The 22,574-nt window shown below is 45.4% G+C and overlaps 2 protein-coding genes across 3 annotated transcripts in view; one reads left to right on the top strand and one right to left on the bottom strand.

Annotated features, from left to right (window-relative positions):
* The window catches only part of LOC112465365 (very-long-chain enoyl-CoA reductase-like), a 71,574-nt gene extending 54,135 nt beyond the window's left edge, over positions 1-17,439 (top strand). The window contains exons 2-7 of one of the 2 annotated variants that reach the window (XM_025032880.1): positions 9,076-9,335; positions 13,231-13,341; positions 13,474-13,557; positions 16,189-16,499; positions 16,606-17,015; positions 17,116-17,439. In XM_025032880.1, coding sequence (XP_024888648.1) covers positions 9,076-9,335; positions 13,231-13,341; positions 13,474-13,557; positions 16,189-16,499; positions 16,606-17,015; positions 17,116-17,243 — 1,304 coding nt within the window. In that variant the 3' untranslated portion in view covers positions 17,244-17,439. Of the gene's footprint in view, positions 1-9,075; positions 9,336-13,230; positions 13,342-13,473; positions 13,558-15,771; positions 15,895-15,983; positions 16,032-16,188; positions 16,500-16,605; positions 17,016-17,115 lie in introns of those variants that run through there. The other variant, XM_025032879.1, reaches the window with a different exon arrangement.
* A 146-nt stretch (positions 17,440-17,585) lies between these two features.
* On the bottom strand, positions 17,586-22,253 carry LOC112465392 (cilia- and flagella-associated protein 57). Its single transcript, XM_025032920.1, has 4 exons — positions 21,893-22,253; positions 20,118-21,630; positions 19,852-20,025; positions 17,586-19,504 (listed from the first exon to the last, which is right to left on the bottom strand). The coding sequence occupies exons 1-4, from the start codon at positions 22,090-22,092 to the stop codon at positions 17,738-17,740; spliced, it is 3,654 nt and encodes a 1,217-aa protein (XP_024888688.1). The 5' UTR covers positions 22,093-22,253; the 3' UTR covers positions 17,586-17,737.
* Positions 22,254-22,574: the final 321 nt, after the last annotated feature.

The following is a 22,574-nucleotide window of genomic DNA, read 5'->3' as shown; positions in this document are numbered from 1 at the left end:
CACCCAAACCATTCCCGTGCTCCTCTATCGAAAATAATCCGTGCCGGTATCTATCAACTATCAACTTTCCAACCGGTAGAAAACTAATTTCTCATTTTCCCTCCTAGCGTTGCTCCTTTAATCAGTGCAGAGAGAGAATCCCGTTACTTTAAATTTATTAATATAATTCCTCTCACCGTTCCAATTTCTCGCAAGTCCTTCTTTTTGGGTGTCACGTTTTAATTTCGGATAAATAATATTCTGCCCGTTTTTATATAAAGGAGAAATCGCTACCTGCCACGAACGCAGCGGTCGATTTCGCTGACGTAGCCTTTAAACCCGCGTCTCAAGTCCCGATACACTGTAAACATCGATATCGTCGCGTGCATCGTTCTCGCGAAAAACTATTAATCATCCCGATAAACGTTTAGTCACGGCGTTTCCTCGAGATCAACGCGAGAATCCGTGACCGATCGCGGCGACTGAGCCGCGATTCCAGCGATTCCGTGCCGCTTCTCATCTCTCTCGCGATGTTCTCGCGACGAATAGAACGTCTCACCTACGCCGTGTAATCCTCATCCACTCTCGTCCGATCGCGCGCCGATCGGCTACGAGACGACCGAGAGGATTTGCGTGGGCGAGTCGCGGCACGCGGGTGCTATGCAGCTGCATCGACTGGTCAATGCATCCGCAGCGGCGGGTGATTAATCACCTTGCTCCGGTTTCGACGAGATGCTGCACTTCCTTCCCCCTGGTAGTCCGCATCGCGCGCGCGACGCCGTTAAAAGGGAGCGAAGAGAGCGAAAGAAAGAAAAAAAGAAAGTGGAAAGAAACCGTGATCCCGCCCAGAGTAGCGGCAACCAGTCCGCGATTTTTCAATCTCGGTGGAATCGACGCCGACGACGAGAGTTCTTCCGTGCCACGCGACCAGATCTTCTCTGCGGGATTCCCCTGTCCTCGTTCGTCTCTACCGAGAGACAGCCGCCGATCGCGCGATCGGCCGTCGTAAAAACGCGATCCTCGTCGCGCCGCGTGGAATCATCTCGTCCTCCGCTTCTTCTCCCTCGACGAGGAGGCGGACCGGCGCGCGGCGGATTATGCAAAGCCGTCTTGCTCGTCGCTCGCCGTCGGTGCTTGCTCCGCGAAATACACTCGCGCGTTCACCTCCATCCATTATCGGTCGGATCGGATCTCGTCGTCACGCTCCTCGTCGTCGAGCGCTCTGCGGAATCGAGAGAGTCGCGCGAATTGTTAGCCTCGCGCGAGGTCGAGATCACGCCCGTATCATCGGCTTCGCCCGCGTAACGATTATACCCGCGCGTATAATCGCTAAAGCCATCCGCAATGACGCGAGTGCATTCGCGACGGTCGTGATGCAACGGACCGTTTTCCCGATTCGTATGTATGAGAAAGAGTCTCCGACAGCGCGAGAGATAAATATCACTGAAAATTCCGTACAAATATATGAAATAAAAGTTTCAATATTAGGACGAGAGTGGAAAGGACGTTTTATTTTATTAATTTTGGAAAGCGAGGATATACACGAGAGGGTCTCGAAGATCCAACTCTTGAAAGCCGGATGTACAGGCGGATGAATTTAAATCCTGTCTTTAAGAGGATTGCCTCGATAAAAGGAAATTTTTCTCTCCGAGAGGCACCGTACTCGACAGGATACGTCACCGTATTAGCCCCCAAACGCAGACATACGTTGAGCGTATTGGCAGCTTTTACTCGTAATTGTAAAAAAAAAAAATCCGTATCTTAATATACATCAAGGTTTAAAATATAATGCGACGAATGCAATGAAGATAACATTTGCATTTATCTTCCGTCTGTGTCTTTAACTTTGTTAATTAAATGTTTTTACGCTGATTGCACAGGATTCGTTCTATAACTCTTTACTCTCTCGTAGCTTTTACTATACCTCTTATTTCACGATTACTTTTTACAAGAGAAAGAGAGCGTCGGTCGATCGTTAAAGCGTTCGCCTAATGATTAATCAATCAGCTGTGCTGGCCATTTAATCCCGATTTCCCTGGCTCGAAATTTCGCGTGCAATTGATTCCGCAATTTCATTTACTTCTCGCATTTTCCCCGGGAATGTAAATGCTCCATTAATTCGCAGATCGCGCAATTCAAGAAGTTCTCTCCAAACGTTAATTGTCGCGCCAAGAGCGGGGTTGCGTTCTTTCGAGGGATTGCTGTTTCGAGATACCCCTCTTTAATTGGACGCGAGTAAATTCTCTCTGCGCTATCGAGCGACGATCAAATCTAGCGCTAATCGAATCGAGACTGTCGCATTAATTTCAGCAATTATTATGCGTGCGACGGCGATCGATCATCGACACTACCGTTTCCGGCAATGCATGATTTTTTTTCGATTCGTCGCGCGTTATACTCAGTATCCGCGAACTACCTGAACAATTTCACGACGATGCATATATTGCTTCGCGACGACTTCGCGAGCGAGCGAAGACGCCGTAATATCAAGAAGAATGGAATAATCTTGAAAGTACGTTGGAGCGAAAAATTCACATCGCAAAATTGAAGGAAGCACGATCGATTTTATCGTAGGATTAATTGATTAATGGATTGCATGATTTCACGGTTTGACATTGGTCGAGGCGATCTCGCACGTCGGTTTTAAGATATCGCAGCATCCATAACTATGACGAAGATGTTCGCGCATTTCTTCGTTACTTTCTTAATTATGGCACACACCTTTCCCGTCGTTGTTCAGCGTGTGTGTACGTGTGTATATCACCACCTCGCCGCACTCGCGTCGCATCGGCGTGGCAGCCGCGTTGCACCCATCTCGCAGTCGCGAGAGCGCTGTTTTCGCTCTTCTGCGAAAAAAAAAGGTCCCCCGCGAGGTCGTGGGAGCGACTTTAACCCTCTCTCGGGACGCGACGCGAGGAAGCAGGAGGTAGAGGAAGAGACGGAGGAAGAGGAGGCGATGGGAAAGGAGGTGGAGAACGAGGGTTGCGACGGAAGCGCGACCCGGAGTCCACCCTCTCGCGCTTCCTCGACCTGCTGCTGGCGTGCCACCCGGCCACCACGACGACCGGGACGTACATACCCGGCGATGAATCGCGGCCAACTGAGAGAGGGAGAGAACGCAGCCCCCTAGACACTACCCCCGTCGGGTTGGCTGTGGCGTCGCGCACGAAAACCCCCTGCGCACAACCCCCCCCTCTTCCCCCCGACAACCATCCCTCGCCTCCGCCGCGCACGAATCCGCATGTTTTGTACGTGCGGGGGGTAAGTAGGGGACGAGGAGATAAGGGGAAGAAGAGGGGGGGAGATATTGAAGAGGAGAAATCCGGAGAGAGAGAGACGCGATGTGGACAGAGAGGGGTTGGGTGCTGCCTCAGGGTTACAATGACCGCGAGTGGAGTTACTGGGTTAGGTCTGGGTTGGTTTAGATGGATCGGGGACCCTTAGAACGTTCGGAAAAAGGGGTAGGTCGAGGCACCCCTCGGTTAGAGAATAGCGAAGTGGGTGGCATTTGTCGGCTTGTCCGGGAAGTTCCGGCATATATTTTTCAATCGACGTAATGCGCTGCTTTTTAAGTGCCCGCCATTTGTTCGTTTCGCACGCGGCGTTTCCGCTTTCTCATCTCTCAGGATGATAGCCGTCTGTCTATCTGAAATTGAATAAATTAGGTAGGACATCACGAGCCAGAATAAAGATACGTCAATTTCCAATACCGAGAACAAAATTTTTTTTAAAGAGAATTATCGAATAGTAGTTTACTTTCTCCAGCAAAGAGTTTCGATAAAAGTGTCCTTTATTCGCCGCAGATGGGGCGACTCTTTTTCATTTGCGGTTGTATTTAGATTCACGTTTGCAATTTGAGCGCGATTGTAAATACGATTAGAAGCGAACGATTATACGCGTCTGTTGCGGTCTGTTACACCCAGCGACCCATCCTGGAGGGAGAAGATAAAAAAGGCCGGGGCCTATGTAGAGAATCGGAGGGAGAATTTAACGTATCGCGACCAGCTTGTGTACAACAGCTTAATCCGGATCGATCCGGGGGAGATTATGAACGAGCGAGTCGCCTTACGGCGATGGGACGGACGCCGTTCAAGTCCGACCGGTATAAATAGTCGCTAATTAATTCGCGCGGCGAGGAGACATAACGAGATACGTATCGATGCGACACTTTGCATTTTCGCCGGACGTTTCTCCGAGGAATGTAACGACGACGTAGAAGGACGACGCGCGGTATGATTTTATCCTTGAATTACCGCTCGTAAAGCGAGCGCACAAGGACGCGACGCGATAATATCATAAACGTAACAACTTCATATGATTCTAATTAATGTCGCGATAAAATATTAAAATACGAGGGAGAAGGGGAGAAGGATCACGCGGACACACCCAGTGAGAAGCTCTTTCTCGGCACGATGAGCTGAATGGAGGATAAATTGCTCGACAATAGAGTCTCGTGGCCTCTTCCCCCCCTCGGGTTTCCCCGCGGGGTTCGTTTTGGAATTGGGGTGGATATACCGGTGGATCGAAATACCCTGGGGGTCCGAAATACAATGGCGCCTGGTGATGCTCCAAGTTGTTTACGTCACAAACGACCGGAGGGGGTGAGGGCCGAAAACGAAAAGGGGTGGACCATGCTCGTGACCGTCTCTTTTCCTTTCTCTTTCTCTTTTTTTTTTTCTTTATCGACCCGGCCCGATCGCGTCACGGCCGAAATTCTCCTCACCGGAAGGATCTCCGCGCGGTCGAGGCTAATCGAGAACCTCGTCCTCGTGCCTGCCGTTCGACAGACCCGTTCGAACATTCGAACGTCAATTTGTCACGATATCGCCGCAAACCGCGCTTCACACGCGTCATTGCGTCTCGTCGTGCAGCGGGAGAGAGAATTGCGCTCCTCGCGTAACAAAGTCACGCTTCGATTCGGATGTATCGGATACGACTCGGCTAGAAATTCATTCGCAGATATCGACATCTTGATACATCCTGACCGACAAATCCGAACAAGATAGACCTTTGATTATCAGCTTATCGGGTTTCACCTTGATATTAATAATGCGCAAGATGCTAGACGCATGGGATTCGCGAGCGCGACGGAGCGGAGACGCGAATCGTCTCGCGGCGTCGAACGCAATTTCTCCTCCGTTTTTCGCTCACCAGTGGTACAAGATAAGTACCGGCTTTGTGAACTTTCACTGAGTGGTGGATCGTTCGGCACACGACCGCTGGGTAGCAGCTGAAACATTTAATAAAGCGATCGCGAATCTCCCCGACAGACGAACGAGAGGAGAGGGAAGAAAGTGATCCCTTTCGATCCATCCCTGTTGCCCATTTGCTATAATACCGCATCAAATTATCCCGTCAAGTTGAACGCTTTTTCAAATATTGGCCGGCCAGTAGCTGTAACTTAAACGCATTAATCGAATGAAATCGTGATGAAAACACCTGTTGTGAAATGCCGCAGTGCCACGTTCAACGTCGCGTTTATCGTTAAATATTTGACGTCGTATTAATTAACAAATTTATTTACGCAGGTATTTATTGTGTTCTGTCTCTGACGGATAAAGTAAAAAATTTGTCGGCAAGAGAAAGCGAGCGGCAAATCTCTTTGAAACTTTTATACATCAGAGAGAGTCATTAAAAAATAAATTATGCGTTTTATCCAGTTTACCTTTAAATTCCTCAAGAATACTTATTTCTTGAGAAGAATGATCTAATAATTATAAATCCAATATTTCTACAGTTAAAAAGATAATATTTTGAATGCGATTTGAAACATTTTGCGCCGAGAATAATTTGTTCTATATTAATAGGTATCACTGACTGACACATTTTGAAATATTCCCAGCACGCAAACCGGATGCTGAATAATTGCGAAATTCATCTCCTCTTCTAGCCGCAAATTCTCCGCGCTCTTGTTTTAATTATAAGGCTCCGGAGGCATTGTACAGCGTACAACCCGTCCGGCGTATATTTTGCGGCGCGTCCGAAATTACGTTTGATTTATCGCGCGAATAATGCGGCGCTTTATATAGTAATGCTTCATCAATAACATTTCTCTTCCCCCTCGCGTGCGGGACGCGATTCCGGGACGCGCTCTCGCAGCTTGAAAATTGGATCAGCGGCACGGCGCGGCGGGCGCCGAGCGACAAAGCAGATGCAACCTGGAGCATGAGAGCGGGGCTCGATGAAAGTAATTAATTGCCGCGGCGCCGTTTCACACACAACGAGACACGTCGACCGACGACGGAGATGGGGGGAAAACGAAACGCGATCTGACGCGACGCGAGATTTTCAAAAATTTCGTTTATAAGCGAGCAAATATTTTATCGTTCTCTCGTCGAAGAGACATCGATCATCGATGTAAGACATGACGAAAGAAAATGACGCGATAATTAGTTGGCCGAGTCTATATGATTAACATATCTGTCTTGTATTAAAAGCAATCCATCTTATAGTTTTACGTTTACGTTTGCGCAAGCACGCGCTCGAACATCCCTTTATGGCGAATCACTTATAATTTAAAATGTTTGTCTGCATTAAAGTGCAACTAGGAATTGGATACGCAATGCGAAAATTTCGTCAGCGTCAAATTCTCGCCTCGTATCCGGACGAATTAGCGAAATGCTGCATTTCGACGGCCGACTAATCGATGCTATATAGCTATAATCGGATAACAAAGGAATTACCTGCTCTCGGTATCGTTGCCTGATAATTGACACGCGTCGCATTACCGGCGAAATTTAAAGTAATGCGTTTGACGATGACGCATGATTGCATTATGCTCGAACGATGAATACAACGACGGATAATCTGAATTTTAGCAATAAATTTTGAATTGAATAGCTCATGCATTAAAAATAACAAAAGAGAGAAACTAGTTTGCAGTTTGACGCATGAAAATGTCTCGATACGTTTTATATAATTTTGAACGCGGCCTTCTCTGGCCGATGTGGAAAGAATTTTCTCAATTTCAAAACGTCAAGGAGGCATTATCATTTATCACGTCTATTCAGTCACGTGATATATGTATTTTCGCAATTGTGCGAGCTCTCCAAGTGAAAATTCCATCCAAGTAAAATCCGTCTGAAATTAACCGAAGATCTTGCCACCCGTTCCCTTTCTCTTTCGATGCTCAATTCATCAGCCGGCCTCATTATTATTCTCAACCGTTAATCATTAAAGAACTATAGACACCGACGCGACGTTTTCGCAGGTGGAGAGGAAATATCGATCTGACCTATTAAGAATAGGTCGAATAGGTAGAAAGGGTATCCTTCGTTGATTTTTCTTCTTACCCCCTACCCTTTTTTACGAAGACGCGGACAACGGCGGGATCCACGTTTGCGGCACCTGCGGTGCGTCCGCGTAACGGCGCCGCATAACGTGCGATGCAGACGATGCGGTATGCGGCATGCGGCGCGTCACAGTACCGATCGTTGGTGCAAATTGCAGCGAAGGGGTTAGGAGGGGAAGGAGGAAGATCCCCGACGACGGATGGAGAGTAGAAAGGGGGATGGAGAGAGAGAGAGAGAGAGAGAGAGACAGCAATCCGGTCGTTCGTTAATCTGCGGCCGTTCGAGCGCGAACGAGATATACATATATGTATATGTCCACCGTTTTGCAGAAGCCGCGCGTATATATCGGAACGCGCGTAAAGCTGCTTAGAGTACACCGAGTTTCAACGGCACGTTTCGTCCTCGCTGGCCGAATTATTTGCGTTACATGAACACGGATGTAACGCCAAAGATCGGAAATAGTATTTGATGCCTCGGCGCGGTCTCCGAGAGCATCCGGTGACAATTTTACAAAATATCAACGCAAATACCAACTAGCAGCGCTAATTAGTAGAATTATAAAATTGATAGAGTTATTTCTACATGATACGTTATTCTGAGAGACTGATGATTTCGATGGCATCGGGATTTTGACGATATAGACACGGCGGAAATGATTTCCGAGTAGCCCGGAGGGCGGTTAGATCGAATATTATACCAGAGCGATAAACACATTGGCCGGCAACCCGAAATTAGAGCGCATAAAACTGTCCGCGGTCGTTCGCCTCGCGGATGAAAAATCGTGTCATTTGAATCGTGTTGCGCTAAAAGGGCGCGTTATAATTTTACTATAAATTATTCATACGTTAGGGGGCCTACACACCCGTACCTTGTCATTACGTGGACGAAAGCACGAGCTGAGCGGGAGCGGTGGTGGACGAATTATGAATATTCAGAAGAGTTTCACACGTCGTAAATTTAGGCTCGTCGCGTGTTTCTGCTTTGCGGATGAACAATGGACGTGTAATGGCATCCTAACTATATTCCAGCAGCGCGTTCCCTTCTTTTTTTTTCCTAATTTCGTAACGAACGAGTTTACCCTGCAGCAGCCCGCGGACAAGTCGCGGAATTACCTGATACTGGCGCAGTTATTAGACCAGGATTGTTATTACTCGCGCAATATCAAGCTCCCGGCAAAGACGCGCCGATCTCGCACCGACAATCTCGACAGACAATCTCGGGACAGACATACCTCGTGTGCGGATCCGCGATATGCGAGTCGACGGCGCGCAACTGCCGCGCGATGTAACTTCAACGATAGGGGTTGAAGTTTCAGTTGCCGTCTGATTTCACCGCGCGATCGCAATATAGGTACGTGCATATGGGCTTCCACCGAGAAGAGATAATGTATGTACGCACCGCCAAAGGCCTCTCGCGCGTGGTTGCCTTTCGACTGCGATCATCCTGCTCGTCGTTGCACGGAAGCCCGAATTAGACGAGACGCTATAATTGCTATTTGTACGTATAAATGCTATACTTATCGTCTGTGTAAATGCAAGGTCGACAGCGTCTGCAGTTGCACAAAATAAAAACAGAATTGATAATTATGATAATTATTAATAAATCAAATTTAATTTAATGATTTTAAATAAAAGACAATTCTCTTTAGCGATACGATAATGATAATAAAGACTCACTTTGATTATTCGAGCAATTCGACGCTGATATTTATTATTTCTTGCTATTCCTTATACAGTTTGATAGACACGTCATCGAACACGTAACAAAATTTGTACTCAAACATGATGCTTATATGATTTTGCAGGCGTTCAAAGGACCGTGCACGTGCTGCACAATTCGGAGCAACCGGCCTCGGTGTTCGCCCTCCTTGAGTCGGGCAGCAAAGTGGTGCCGTTGATAGCGGATGGCCTGTTCGATCTGCTGATGTTAAAAATGACGAACATTTACACCAGTAAGAAGCAAACGAAGATCGAGTCCAAGGGACCGCGATTTGAGATCGGCGACTTCTGCGTCAAATTGGGCAGCGTGACGATGAGCCAGAATTTCAAAGGCGTTCTGGTAGAGGTGAGTCGCACTCCATATTTCTTTCGAGAAGAGAAGGAATTCCCCGAAAGAGCGACGTCGAAAAATCGTCGGTCCATTCGCCCTTCCTACGAGCCTTTGATCCGCGGAAATTTCCAACTTTAAAGTGATATCTTTCATTTCGATTCGCTGAACGGATCGTCGTTTCATCGGTATTTTTAATTCGGTCTCGATTTTCTCGTAAAAATTCCCTCACGTTTAGTCCGTTTTATCTCTACGTAGAAAGCTCATTCGGGATCATCTCTTTTCATTCTCGACCGTCATTTCGCTTCCACCCTTTGATCGTCATGAAAAACGTGAATCGTCCTCTGCGTCACTCAAATCCAGCCGCGAGCGAAACGAGCGAGTCGATGTTCTGGATCTTGCGACTTTGTATAGCACACTCGGGAAAGAGACACCTCGGGATGGACCTCTGCTACTTCCGGTATCCCGTCTGCCAATCACGCGACGAGTGCATGCGTTATCGATTTGATAACTCGGCTACGAGAGCTCACTCCTCCCCCTCCCCGCCCGCGGTACGCGTGCAAATCACGTATGTACATACGCCAGTTATAGATACGCTCTGGGGGAACGTGGACGCGCCACGCACCCTTCGCGTCCTCGTCGCGCCGCATATGGCGAATACGTGTCTCGCGTGTCAAACACGGCACGCCAGAGATATTTCATGCCGCCGATGCACCGCCGCTGATCCAGGAGTGCATGGGAATAATCGCGTAATTAAGTCCGGATGCCAACAATAAATCGCCCCCGTCAATGCGGTATTATTTCCATTCGGTTTTACGCGTATCCTTTCGTGTATTGAGGGGGAGGATCGGAAATCACGGAAAAAAAATTACTCGTCTTTAAAAGCTTTAAGAAAGTCTTTTAAAAAATTAAAAAATGGGTATTTTTGGTCATTTTTAATGCAGTCTCCTTTTTGTTTTAATAAAAAATAATTCTTTATTCTCTCTCGTGGACAAATAGACCAATATAAAAGGGCTCACGGATCTGAGAAATAATTATCATTAAAAGTTTTTAATATTTTTTAATTTCTTCAAGTTTTTAATTTCTTTACAGTTTTTAGATAATTAAATCGATTTAATTCCGGGAAGGGAAGGGTTTTTAATGTTCCATGCAACGATAGCTGTGTTTCAGTCCGACATTTATCGGCTCGCAGTTTTAAATTGGAATATTATATGTATATTCGTCGTTTGTAATATATAATTATAAGCACTAAGAACGAGCTTTGTTCGCTAGCTCCTTTATGAAATTATTTAATATTTTTGTAATTAACACAACATCGATACACGACAAAGCGATGATGCTTCTTAATTAATGAGCAGATAACAATCACAGTCGGAAGATCGCTTTCATGTGGATCGAAGCGAGATCGCGGACACGCGCGAACATTTCGGCACGCATCACCGTGTTTCACGCACACCCGAGCACGTGCTATCGGACACAGTTCTCGGATGCACTGTCGCGTATCTGTAAACATACAGAATACATATGTGCACACCGATACGGAGCGTCATTACGAATTGTATTCGCTTGCCCCAGGGGGGACTATGTTTGACACAAAATCACAATCTCGCTTATGCAACGCGTGTTCTAAAATTATCGCTTTTTCGTTCGCCTCGTCTATTAACATCGCTAATAACTTAATCGGCTTGCGAATTATTAATCCGCGAATTTCAACGAGTTTTAGCTCGTCTAACCGGCTTAACGCGCCGAGTTCATCGCGCAAATCGTAGTCGTACAGTTGAATAAACATTTTTCCCGATAATTTTTTTTACTCCGAGAAGTAAACGCGACGAACAATATACGTCACTTTTCGCGCCCGACCCTCATAAGAATCGCGAAAGAAATCCCGAAGCTATTTCCTTCCTTTTCTTCGCGTCGACGATCACCCAGACTCCGCAGCGTTTTCCCCGACGATACGGCTTCCGGTATATCTTCCGCAGCCCTCTCTCCCTCGACAGATTCATCCGGCCGTGCGGCGGCACGTACACCACACTCTCGCGTGTGTACACTGTACACACATCCACCGCGACATCGGGTTTAAATGCTCCAGCGGCAGCCATTCGTATCGGTAACTGCGCCGTTTGTACAGCGACCGCGACGTCAAATACGTCACGATAACCCCCGACTCCCTCCATTAATTTCAATGGTGGAACCCCCGCGAGTTTCGCGCGTTAAATCCTCGCTCCCTTCCTCCCTCGTCGACTCCCCGAACACTTTTCTCCGGGAAAGTCTGCTTCCTGGCAACCCCGGCAACGGCGAACGCTTCCTTCCTTCCGCCCTCTTATTCGCCACCGCGACTCCCCACACTTGACTGCAATCACTTATCAGTTGAACGTACAAACATCGCAAACACCCGATGACCCGGAAAAACTTTTCACTATACCGTTTTTCAGCACGAGGAACTGACTGGCGTTGCAGCCTCGTACTTAACAAACGCAATCCCGGTTCAATTCGCGCTTGCAGACCCGCAAGCGCGATTTTTCGCTCGGATCGAGATTTACCGTACCGTCATTGAATGTCCGCCGGTATGGTCCGGAATAATGCCATCTCGTCCGTGATTTCCAACCGCTATATGTGACCATGCACGACCGAATTGCCGGCGAATTCCGTAGATTTTCGTTTAATTTGCATCGCTGGATCCAGAATAATCTCGGGAATTCGAAGTTTCATCTGAGAGATGCTCGCCCGCGTAAGTGAGTCAATTCTATGACGTAACTGAAGTAAAAGAAATTACACGGATATACCTTTTTCACATCAATTTATTTCCTGGAAAAATTGCTATCTCACACGACACGCAGCCGCATTTGTACGATCCGCGTTACCACTTTGTGTTCTGGATTTGGATCAATGATACTTTCCTCCTACAAAATGTAGAAAATTAACGATCGCGCGGAAAGGTTTATAGTCCGGGCAAATTCGTGAAATTGGATTTCAGATTTTAAATTATCGAGCAAATTTTTGCGAGCCGGAGAATAAGGCGCTCTGCGCGCCTCGCTTTCTCTCTTTCGGCGAATCTTCCAGTTCCCATTTTTCCGGCTTCATTTCGCTTATCGTATTGCCCGGCCGAAGTACCAATTTCGCAGCGAGGGCGATATTAACTTTTAGCCGAGCTTCCTTAACGTAGCCGGGGGCGGGAGGAGGCCGTAAGGCCGCGCGCGGTGGAAAGAGGAATGAAGAGAGAATTGAAAACAGGACGAGAGAGACCCCGACATCCCGACATCGATATCGTCGTATACATATATCCCGATCCTGACACATCCAGACGCGATCTCTCTCGTCGAGCTTTCCAAGTGGCCGACAGTATCCAACGACGTGTGCGAAATCGAATTTTTGACATTTTTAGGGATTGACGTTTCCCATCTAAAGAGGACTTGTCTCGTCATGTCTCGCGCGAGCTATTCACTCGGTGACGACGGGCGACGGGGGAGAGGACCCGGGGGACTCTCGGTCCGTCCAGTCGCGTCTCTGCTTACTTATGGATACTCGTATACGATGGTTTCAAGCGGGATTATCATAAGCGCGCCGTTTTACGTCGCTGCCCGTCGAAGTTCGTCGCGCGGATCCCCCTGATTACACATCCGTTCCGCGTTTCCTCCCACGATTCTCCCCCATCGACACACGCCCGCCGTAAGCCGGATTACGCGAGAGACGTACGAGGTCCGTGTGTCGCGGACGTGTTCCGCGTCTTCGGGTCGTAAAATCCCGCCCGCGGTCTCCGGAATAGCCGCGAGCGTCTGTCGACGGTTCCCTTGATAAGCATTAGCGATATCGCGCGACGATTCGACATGCGTCGCGATCTGATGGTACCAAGGCCGTGATATAATCCTGCGATATCTCTTTTTTTCTTCTTTATCACTTGCGTTTCATTCCCCAGGTCGAGTACAGACCGTGCGTCGTGGCGGCGAGCGCGTGGGAACTCATACGCGAGTTTCTGCAGGGATTCCTGGGCTCAGCCGTGTCCAATCAAGCGCCCCAATATCTACAGGTGAATACTCACATAGAAAAATATGTATTTATATTGAGGAGTTACGTATATAAAAATTTTAAGTAATTTTGCGAAAGAAGCGTTTATCCCAAAACATGAATTAAGTTTCTTATTTTCTTGTAAACTTTGCAGAACCGAATGAACGAAATTTATCAGCCGATGGACACGATACAGCAGTATCTAGAGCACTTCGGTCAATACAGGAAAGCCACAGGAGTGATTTAAGGGGGGCCATCGCGGCTACTTGGGCCGTTATTTATTTCACGACGTGACGTTAACGGCGAGATCGATCCGAGACCCTATACCGATTCCGTTAATATTTATTATTATGCGTCTGCAACGATATCATCATTCTCAGCGCATTTTATTTGCGTTATATAATTTTATTGCCGGAGAGATTTGTATTATATATTATTTAAATTTTAAATAATTATTAATAAATATTCTTTTCAGGATAGCAATTTGCGTGTAAAATGATATTTAAATGTTCTTGAAATAGTCGCGAGGTTCCATCAGAAATTCATGACCCTTTTTCATCCCTCACGCGTTTCAATCCTGGTTTAGTTTTCATAAACGAGGAAGGATTGAGAGAGAATATTCCGTTCTCGATTTAATTTAATTTTTAACATATAATTTGCTTATATTGGCTACATTCCGATATTCACTATCAATACTGAAAATCTATATTTTTCTATATTTCACGTCATGTATATTATAGATATAGATTTTCAGTATTGACGCTTGCTGACAGTAAATATCGGAATCCAGCCATTGTGTTTCGGAATTCACCCGACCGAAAATACCATCTCTTTTATTTAATTAATTATTTCGGAATTTATAGAAATTCCAAAAATATAGCTCGCAAAATAATAATATGACACGATGCGTCATCTGCAAGAGAATGCGGGAAAATATGAGCTGAATGGCCGCGCATACGGTCGATAACAAAATTATTATGACTCGAGAGTCAGTAGTGATTATCCACTGTCAATAAATTGATTTTCATGTAAAATTTTTATAGAAGTAAATTTTGTTTTTAACAGAACGCCTTTTTGGCAATTGTAGTTAAACGCACATGTATATAATTATCTTTTGAACTTTTATCTCGTAATTACAAAGCGTATTATGAAGGTCATTGTTATTATAATTTTTCACTCAATAATTTTTAAGTCGCTATTACGATTGCTATAATTTTAACTGCAATTTATATTAAAGTGCAGTATATTTAAGAATACATTAGTTAAACTCTCATATTTTGTAAATTTTTTTGTAATTAAGATTTCTTCTTTTTAATTTTAATCATTATTTAACTCTAACGTTAGAATTCAATGATGAAATCATAACCAGATGAAGAATTTATGCTGGTCGCAATTTATTGTACGACTTGAGTACCTATTTGACTTGTATTTGATGATACAGCGCAATTACAACACTTTCGATCAATTTAACAGCGTTGAATCGGTGTTCAGGCACGGAAGTCCGAAGGTCTACCTTGTGCAGCGTCATGTTTTAAATAAACAATTAGGTGACTTTAAATTTTCCTTGTGTGCGATATATTCCAACGAGATATCGTAACCAAAAACAAGCTCAAAAGCAACGTTCCAAGAGCAAAAATTAAAAAAAACATCACAATTTCCGCTCGCAAAATCCATACTGAATATTTTTCCATAGTAAATACCCAAAAATGTTTATATTACATCATGTATAAAAAAAAACTTGAATCGCAAGGTTAGCAAGTCAAAAATTAATTATCAGCGATTGATTGCTGCTTATTATTTTTTTTAGAAAGTATTACGTAAGCCGATAAAACTTTGTGCTATCATGAATAATATTGATACGATATGCATTAACTATACGCTGTATATTATTAGTATTATTATTATTATATGATTATCATACATCGTTGTTGCGTTTATGATAATCGCGCGATTATATAAGGGTCACGCCATACGCGCAATCGGCGGAAGAGAGATGAAACGATGTTTAAACTTCAAACGGAGAAGAAATATTTGCTCGCGCCTATATATATTTTGTATTTACGTTTTTATTTATGCGCCTACGTGGAAACAGTCGCGTCATTCCGCGACGAAATTTACATAGCATACGCTATGTAAATTTTGAATGTATGTACATATCCAGTACATAAAGCGGACTCATTTTTACACGCGCGACTGCAGTTCATCGGCGATAATTGCGAGCGACGTCTGATTCGAATTTCGTTCATTTAATTTATCTTTTTCCCTTCATAACTCAACGCGAATTATCGTCACGTCTCAATTTATCAGATTTTCCGAGGGAATCCACAGAGAACGCCAGTGACCGAAAAGAGGGTCATGACCACGTGACCATGAGCGCGGCGCCGCGTGCCGCCAACCGCATGAAGTTGGCCACGAACGGCAAGACCGGGATCGGGACTACCGGGAGCGACGAGCGACGGGACAGAGTCCATCAGCCGGAGAGAGTGTGACCCGCGGTGCGGAACAGTGCGGAAGGACGACAGTGTTGGACGGTGTTCTCTACGCGTGAGAGTCGGCCGTATTGACGAAGATGGAGGTAAGGATTCGAGGGAGATCGTCGTCGCGCGAAGGAATTCGACGGTGCGCGTATATTGCGTATTTATCCTCCTTTTTTTCCACTTTCAGATCCAGGTCTTGTGTGCGAAATCTTCGAAGCTGATAGCTGATGTGAATGTGAGTGCGATTAACGAATCCTGACACGACTGTAAAGCCGGGATATTCGATTTGGAGTTTTGATTAGAATATGATAATTCGAAGTTCGATTTGCGAAGGTATCGAAGGTCTGCGAACTGAACTTTGTCACCTGACGCGACGTGCGTCTTTATTGCAGGTAAACCCGAGCACCACGATAGGGGAGGTGAAACAGCAGTTGTACAAATTAAAGAAAGCGCCGTACGTGCAGAGGCAAAGTCTGAGAACGGAAGCCAAGGGGAAGGCGTTGTCCGACTCGGAGACAATTAAATCTCTGTCGCTGAAGGAGGGTGGCAAGTTGTATTACAAGGATCTCGGTCCTCAGATCGGTTGGAAGACTGTGTTCCTGCTGGAGTATGCGGGACCTCTGGTAGTGTACCTCTGGCTGTATCAGCGTCCCTGGCTGTTCTACGGACACGTGAACACCAGTAATTTTCACTATGTAACTGAGTAAGTCACTGTAATTAATTGTATGACATGAAAATTACGATCTATATTTATATATAACCATTTCTCCTGCGGTACTGTACGTAACTTTCTTTCTTATTTTTTTTAGTTGGGCGGCAGCTGCCTGGACAGTGCACTATGCGAAGCGTCTCTTGGAGACCGTATTCGTTCATCGTTTCAGCCACGCAACAATGCCGTTGCGTAACTTATTTAAGAATTGCTCCTATTACTGGCTCTTCACTATGTACGTGGCGTATCATACAAATCATCCGTTGTACACGGCCCCCTCCGCGCTCCAAATCTACATCGGAGCGGCGACATTCGCGCTGTGCGAGCTGGGCAATCTCAGTATCCATTTAGCTCTGAGAAATTTGAGACCGCCAGGCACTACGGTCAGGAAAGTCCCGATGCCGACCGGCAATCCTTTCACCGCGCTCTTCAACCTTGTCTCCTGTCCCAATTACACGTACGAGATAGGCAGTTGGATTGGCTTCACCATAATGACGTCGTGTCTTCCAGGTACGTCTGTGCCACTAAAATTTCATGCGCGAACGTTTGACCTTTAATATTTTATGCAAACGAAGCTGTTGTATGATGAATCGTATGTTTTAATTTTCAGCTGGTCTGTTCGCGTTTGCCGGCGCATATCAAATGACCGTGTGGGCACTGGGCAAGCATAGAGCGTACAAGAAGGAATTCTCGCATTATCCGAAAAACCGCAAAGCCATCATTCCATTCGTTCTCTAAGTTAAGGCGCTTATTCACAGAATAACGTCGGTAAAATTCGCGATACTACATTAATTTTATTTTGTTGCTGTTTTTATTTTTGAGAAATATTAAGATTAAGGATATATTTAATGGATATATTTAGCAATTACAGCTAATGTCGCAAGCATGTGACAAATGATGGTGTCAATTTTCAGTAGTAAAAGAACAAAAGATAGATATGCATTTTAGTTCCAATTTTTTATTTTTATATAAATCCTAAGGTGGAGTTTATTTTTTGTCTATAACGAAATAATATATATTATGAATATAAGAGCGCTTTTATTTCTCTGAATAAATATATACAGTATATACTCTTACATATATTATTATAATTACAATATAGAAGGAATATGTATATGTACGTACAAAATTATTTTTACTATATGTAAAAAATATGCTGAAACATTAATTTGTCGTTAAAACTTTACAATACTTAAATCCGTGAGAAAACAATTAAATGTCACAAAATTTACTCAAGACAATGTCTTTTCTCCTTCCGTCTCTTCGCAAGGAACTTTGCTCAATAACAGCTTGATATCTTCCTTTAATGCTAAAATAATTTGCTGATGTTCCTGTATTTGCTTCGTATATTTCTCCTGCAACTCCTGGTATCCGCGATACGCTTGTTCTAAAATTTTTCTCGCTTCCGCGGGCTGTACGTCTTTTTGCGTTAAACCCAGCAGGCTCTCCATATGCAGAATGCGTTCTCGAGCTTCCTTCAACTCTTCCCTCAATGCATTCAATTCCACAATAAGCATGCTGTTCTCCTCCGTCATCTTCAAATCCTTATCACCGACAGACGTGTCCTGGCGCATCTGCTTCTTTAGAGACGCGATAGTCCTCTCCATATGATCCCTCTGCCTGATGAACTCGCACTGCGCATCGACGTCCGCTTTGCGACTACGTAGAAATTCATCGTCCGCGCTGTACTTGTGATATAAATTCGTCACCGCCGTTTTCAGAGCGTTCGGTTCGTGGACAAGTTCCGAAGCGTCGACAATGTCGACGCGAATTTTTCGCAGCAGCTGCTGACACCGCTTGTTCTTTTGCACCTCGCGATCGATCTCTTGACGCGCAACGTGCAATTTCTCTCGCTCTTCGTTCAGTTGCAGCTTCAGGTTTTCGTTGGTCTTGTGAAGACTCATGAGCTCCTCCTCCATGCTCCGAATCTTATCCTTCAGCTCCTGTATCTCCCGATCCCTCGGCTCTATCTGACTCTTCAATTCCTCAATCTTGTAATTCAGCACGAACTTGAACTTCTCCAATTCCTGATTCGTTCGCTTCATATCGTATATCTGTTGCTCTTTGCTTTCAATAGTAGTGTCCCTCTCGGCGATCTCCTTCTTCAGATCCGCAATCTGCTTCTCGAGGTCCTGTATATTTTTGTGGAACTGCGCGTATTCGCTTTGCACCCGATGCACCTGCCTCTTCAGATCGTCCACGTCCCTCTGGCTAGCCATGAATTTGTTTCGCATCACCCCGGCCTCTCCTTTCAGCTTCAAATTGATCTGCCTCTCTGCGTGCAGAACGTTCTCGTACCTCGTACGTATCTCGAGAATCTCACGATCCGCGTCGTCCTCTATCTGCGCCATCAGACGCTCGTGAACGCGCTCCTTGTGCGTCATCTCGTCGGACGCTTCCTCCAACTGCACTTTCTTCTCGTGAAGCAAAGCCTCGTATTTCGTCACTGTCCTCTGTAGCTCTTCCGCGTCACGTTTCGCGAGATTTTTTAATTGCATCTCGTAATTCTCTCGCATGGCATTCGTGCGTTCCTCGAACGCCTGATACTTGTCGTATTCCGTAATCAGCTTGGCCTCGTAATCATTTTCCATTTGCTGCATCGCCTCCTCGTGAGTCGCCTTCATCTTCACGATTTCCACGTTCATGTCGTTGATCTCGCTTACATGGTCCTCCTGAAGGTTCTCGATCTTATCCCGAAGTTCCCTGATGGCCTCGCAATAGCCTTGGTGCACATCGCGTAATTTATCGTTGTGCTGAACGTCGATCTGCCGTAGTTTGTACGCGTGTTCGGTTTCCAGTTCTCTCAGTCTCACCGTCAAATTCTTGATGCTGTGTATCTTCTCCTCCAAATCACCTTTACCGATTAATACTTCGTTCGTGTACGGCAGATCTCGGCCCATCTTCATAATTTTCCCCTCGGGAGAGTACAGCTTCCAAATGCACAAACTACCGTCCTTCGCAACCGAAATTAGGCAATTTTCGTTGTAAGAGAGCGCTATCTAAGACGAAGAAAGAAGGGAGCGATTAGAGAAGGCAGTTTATACCCTAATTAAATTATATACCGCTTAACTCAATTTAAATCTTAATTTGTTCTTAATGTATTTAGAGGTAGAAAGATACGTAAACGGAGCGATTAGGAAAAGCAATTTAATCTTAAATCTTAATTAGATTACATAAGTCTTACTTCAATTTATGTATTGATTTATTTTTAATGTATTTAGAGAAAGAAAGATATCTAAACGGAGCGATTAGGAAAAACAATTTATATCTTATAATAAATTTATATACGTCTTAATTCAATTTATATCTTAATTTATTGTCAATGTATTTAGAAGAAGAGAAATACCTGCGTAATATCAACGCAGTGTATATGGAAGTCCGTTGACTCTATCGGAGATTGAAGTGGGCTTTTCAACGAGATGATGACACCACCAGGAGAAGTTATGAACAGCGTCAAGTCATCTTTCCCCATGATCATTTGCTGCATTGTTCTGCCGGGCAATCGAAACTCTCGTATAATCTAATAAGAGAAAATAAAAGATCTTTCACAATTCCAAGAATAATCGCATAATTTCTAAAATCAAAATCAGAGATCAAGGTATCAAGGTATACCACATTCTCCTTGATTTCGCGTATATGATCGTCGTGAGCGATGCAGTAGGTGAATGATGTGTCTGAGGAAAGCGCAATGTCACGGAGAGCGATGCCTTTCCATATGAATTCGCCGGATCGCGTGCCAGTGTTCATGTCCCATTCATATATAGCACCTTCCGCGCCCATGCTCAGCATTTTCAGATCCGTCTGCGACCAGAGAAGGGCCTTCACCTTGCCTGTGTGCCCCTTGAGGACGAAGGGATTGTAGAAGCCGATGGTGGTGTACACCTGCACGACGTTGCCGTTGACCGCGGCAAACAGATGACCGTTGGAACTGAAGCGAACCGTCTTGCAATTCCTGATGGCGATCTCGTGCATCGGTAGCAAGTCGTCGATCAGGATGCTCATGAAGCGCAGTTTGTCGGTGAAGCCGATCAGGCAGAACAGCCCCATCGGATGTAACGCGATGGTGGATATATCCTCGTCATATTGCTTCAGCATGATGAGGCTCTCGGTCTCGAAGTCCCACAGTCGGACGCTACGATCGAGCTCGCCGCACGTCATGAAGACTGGCTTCCACGCGCACGTGGCGAGACCGCTGATAGGGCCGTGATGCAACGGCTGACCCATGATCTTCAGTTTCTGCGGTTCCGGGTCCATCTGCAGGTCCGGGCCCCACAGCGTCGCGTAATACAGCTGGGACCAGCCGGCGGCGATGATCAGCCGGTCGAAGCTGGGATTCACGTTGATCGTGTTGATCCTGTAGAGATCCGGATCGTCGTCCCTCACCACTCGCTGCGGAATCACGTAGACGTTTCTCTTCGTGTACTTGTGCTTGCCCTCCTTCTCGTAGAGCACCACCGTCCCCGCGCCATGCGCGTAGGCGAATCCACGTGGGAAAGCGATCAAGCAGTCCACGTTCTGCTGCCAGGTAACATCGTCACCGGCCTCCAGCGTTATCTGCGAGCTGGTGGCGGTGGGCATAACGTACTCCTCGCGAATCTTGAGATTCATCGACACCGTGTCGGACATTCTGTACATGTTCTTGAGATCGCCGTTCTCCAGATAGAGCACGCGACCGTCCTCGGTGCCGACCAGCAGTCTGTCGCCGTCCAACCAGGCCATCGAGCAGACGAGGAGATTCTCCGCCTTGGCGAAACCGTACGGGCGCCACACCGTCTCGGAAACGGTGAGAAATTTGAAGGTGTAAGGCCCGCCGATCGCCACCACCGTCGCGTCCGTTGGATTGCAGGCCAACACGTTGGCGATCGCCAAAGGGTTTTGTGAATTGGTCAGCTTGTACGTCGACTCGACTTTGCCCCTTTCCCAGTTGTAGAAGAGCATCGTCTGATCGGGCTCGCCGGTGATCGCCACTAGATTCTTACTGTCGAAAGTAAAACCTAGACACGTAAACTTGGTCACTCCCGGAGCGTCGTAAGGTATTCCAAGTAGCTTTTTACGCTTCAAAGAACTGATGTCGTAAACGGATATGACAGGCTTGTCCCCTACTTCGGATAAGGCAACATATTTCCTGAAATTATAGATTAATTAAAATTATCTATGTGCAATTAACAGAGAGATTGAAATGTTTTCAGACATTTGACTTGTAAAACTATCTTTCTATTTCTCTTCGTCTTTATAAATTCTAACAGTTGTTACGTTTCTTTTTGTCAAAATTAAAAATGTGAGAATTTGCTTCAATTAACATTTATTTTCATACGGCACGAGGTCTTATTTTATTTATTTTTTACAGGCAAGTGTGCCCGTCGATGTACTTCATCAAGTTCGCTCACTTGTTAGGCGAGATGCAAATGACGTTTGCGTGATACTTGTCGGGTAATCGAATCAATTTCTGCTGATGCTGAAGAACATTATGAATCGCCAGTGCATTGCCAACCGGATATAAAATTTCTGCATCCGTGACATAATGCGCGTTACCGGCGATGTCCGTTTTCAGGCCGTAGAAAACGCGTGTTTGCAGAGACACGGCCATTTCGCTCGAGAACTTTTTATGAAGAGTCAACAATAATATCTCTGCTGTGTGTAAAACGAACGGTTTCCTCTCTCAACCGCGTCCTCCACGATTTCCTCGCGATTTCTTTCCTTTTCTGCTTCTTTAATGTTCGAGGCATGTCAGGCATGTCAGGCTCTATTTCATGAATCAGAGTAACAGAGTTGTTTATATCTCCCAGGTAACGCATCCTAAAACTCGCTCTACATATCTAAATCTAATTGAATACTTGTCGCGAAAGTGTGTTGAAGGATAATATATAGAATAAAACCTGTTTCGGGCAATCTTTCATTCCTGATAAAATAATGATTTTATAATACATGTCATAATATGAAAAACATTTGAAATGGCAGAATACGCACGCATGTAAAATATGGGGTAATTCTTTTTTATTTAAACAAGTAATCTTTTAAGAAATAATTTATTTTACGAAAATATTGTCTCCAAAAAAAGTTGTGCAGTTC

Source organism: Temnothorax curvispinosus, unplaced genomic scaffold (genome assembly GCF_003070985.1).
Source record: "Temnothorax curvispinosus isolate PA1 unplaced genomic scaffold, ASM307098v1 QBEX01015150.1, whole genome shotgun sequence".
Classification (NCBI taxonomy): Eukaryota; Metazoa; Arthropoda; class Insecta; order Hymenoptera; family Formicidae; genus Temnothorax; species Temnothorax curvispinosus.
The sequence above is the reverse complement of the archived record's forward strand: the minus strand, read 5'-3'. Positions and strand labels throughout refer to the sequence as shown.

What these genes read in the sequence shown, in the direction of transcription:
- LOC112465392 (XM_025032920.1), bottom strand. Translation starts at nt 22,092, where the DNA reads ATGGCCGTGTCTCTGCAAACACGCGTTTTCTACGGCCTGAAAACGGAC. An exon ending in ATTTGCATCTCGCCTAACAA is followed by an intron (nt 21,631 to 21,892) that starts GTGAGCGAACTT and finishes CTATAATTTCAG; the next exon opens with GAAATATGTTGCCTTATCCG. An exon ending in ACTGCGTTGATATTACGCAG is followed by an intron (nt 19,505 to 19,851) that starts GTATTTCTCTTC and finishes TCTTCGTCTTAG; the next exon opens with ATAGCGCTCTCTTACAACGA.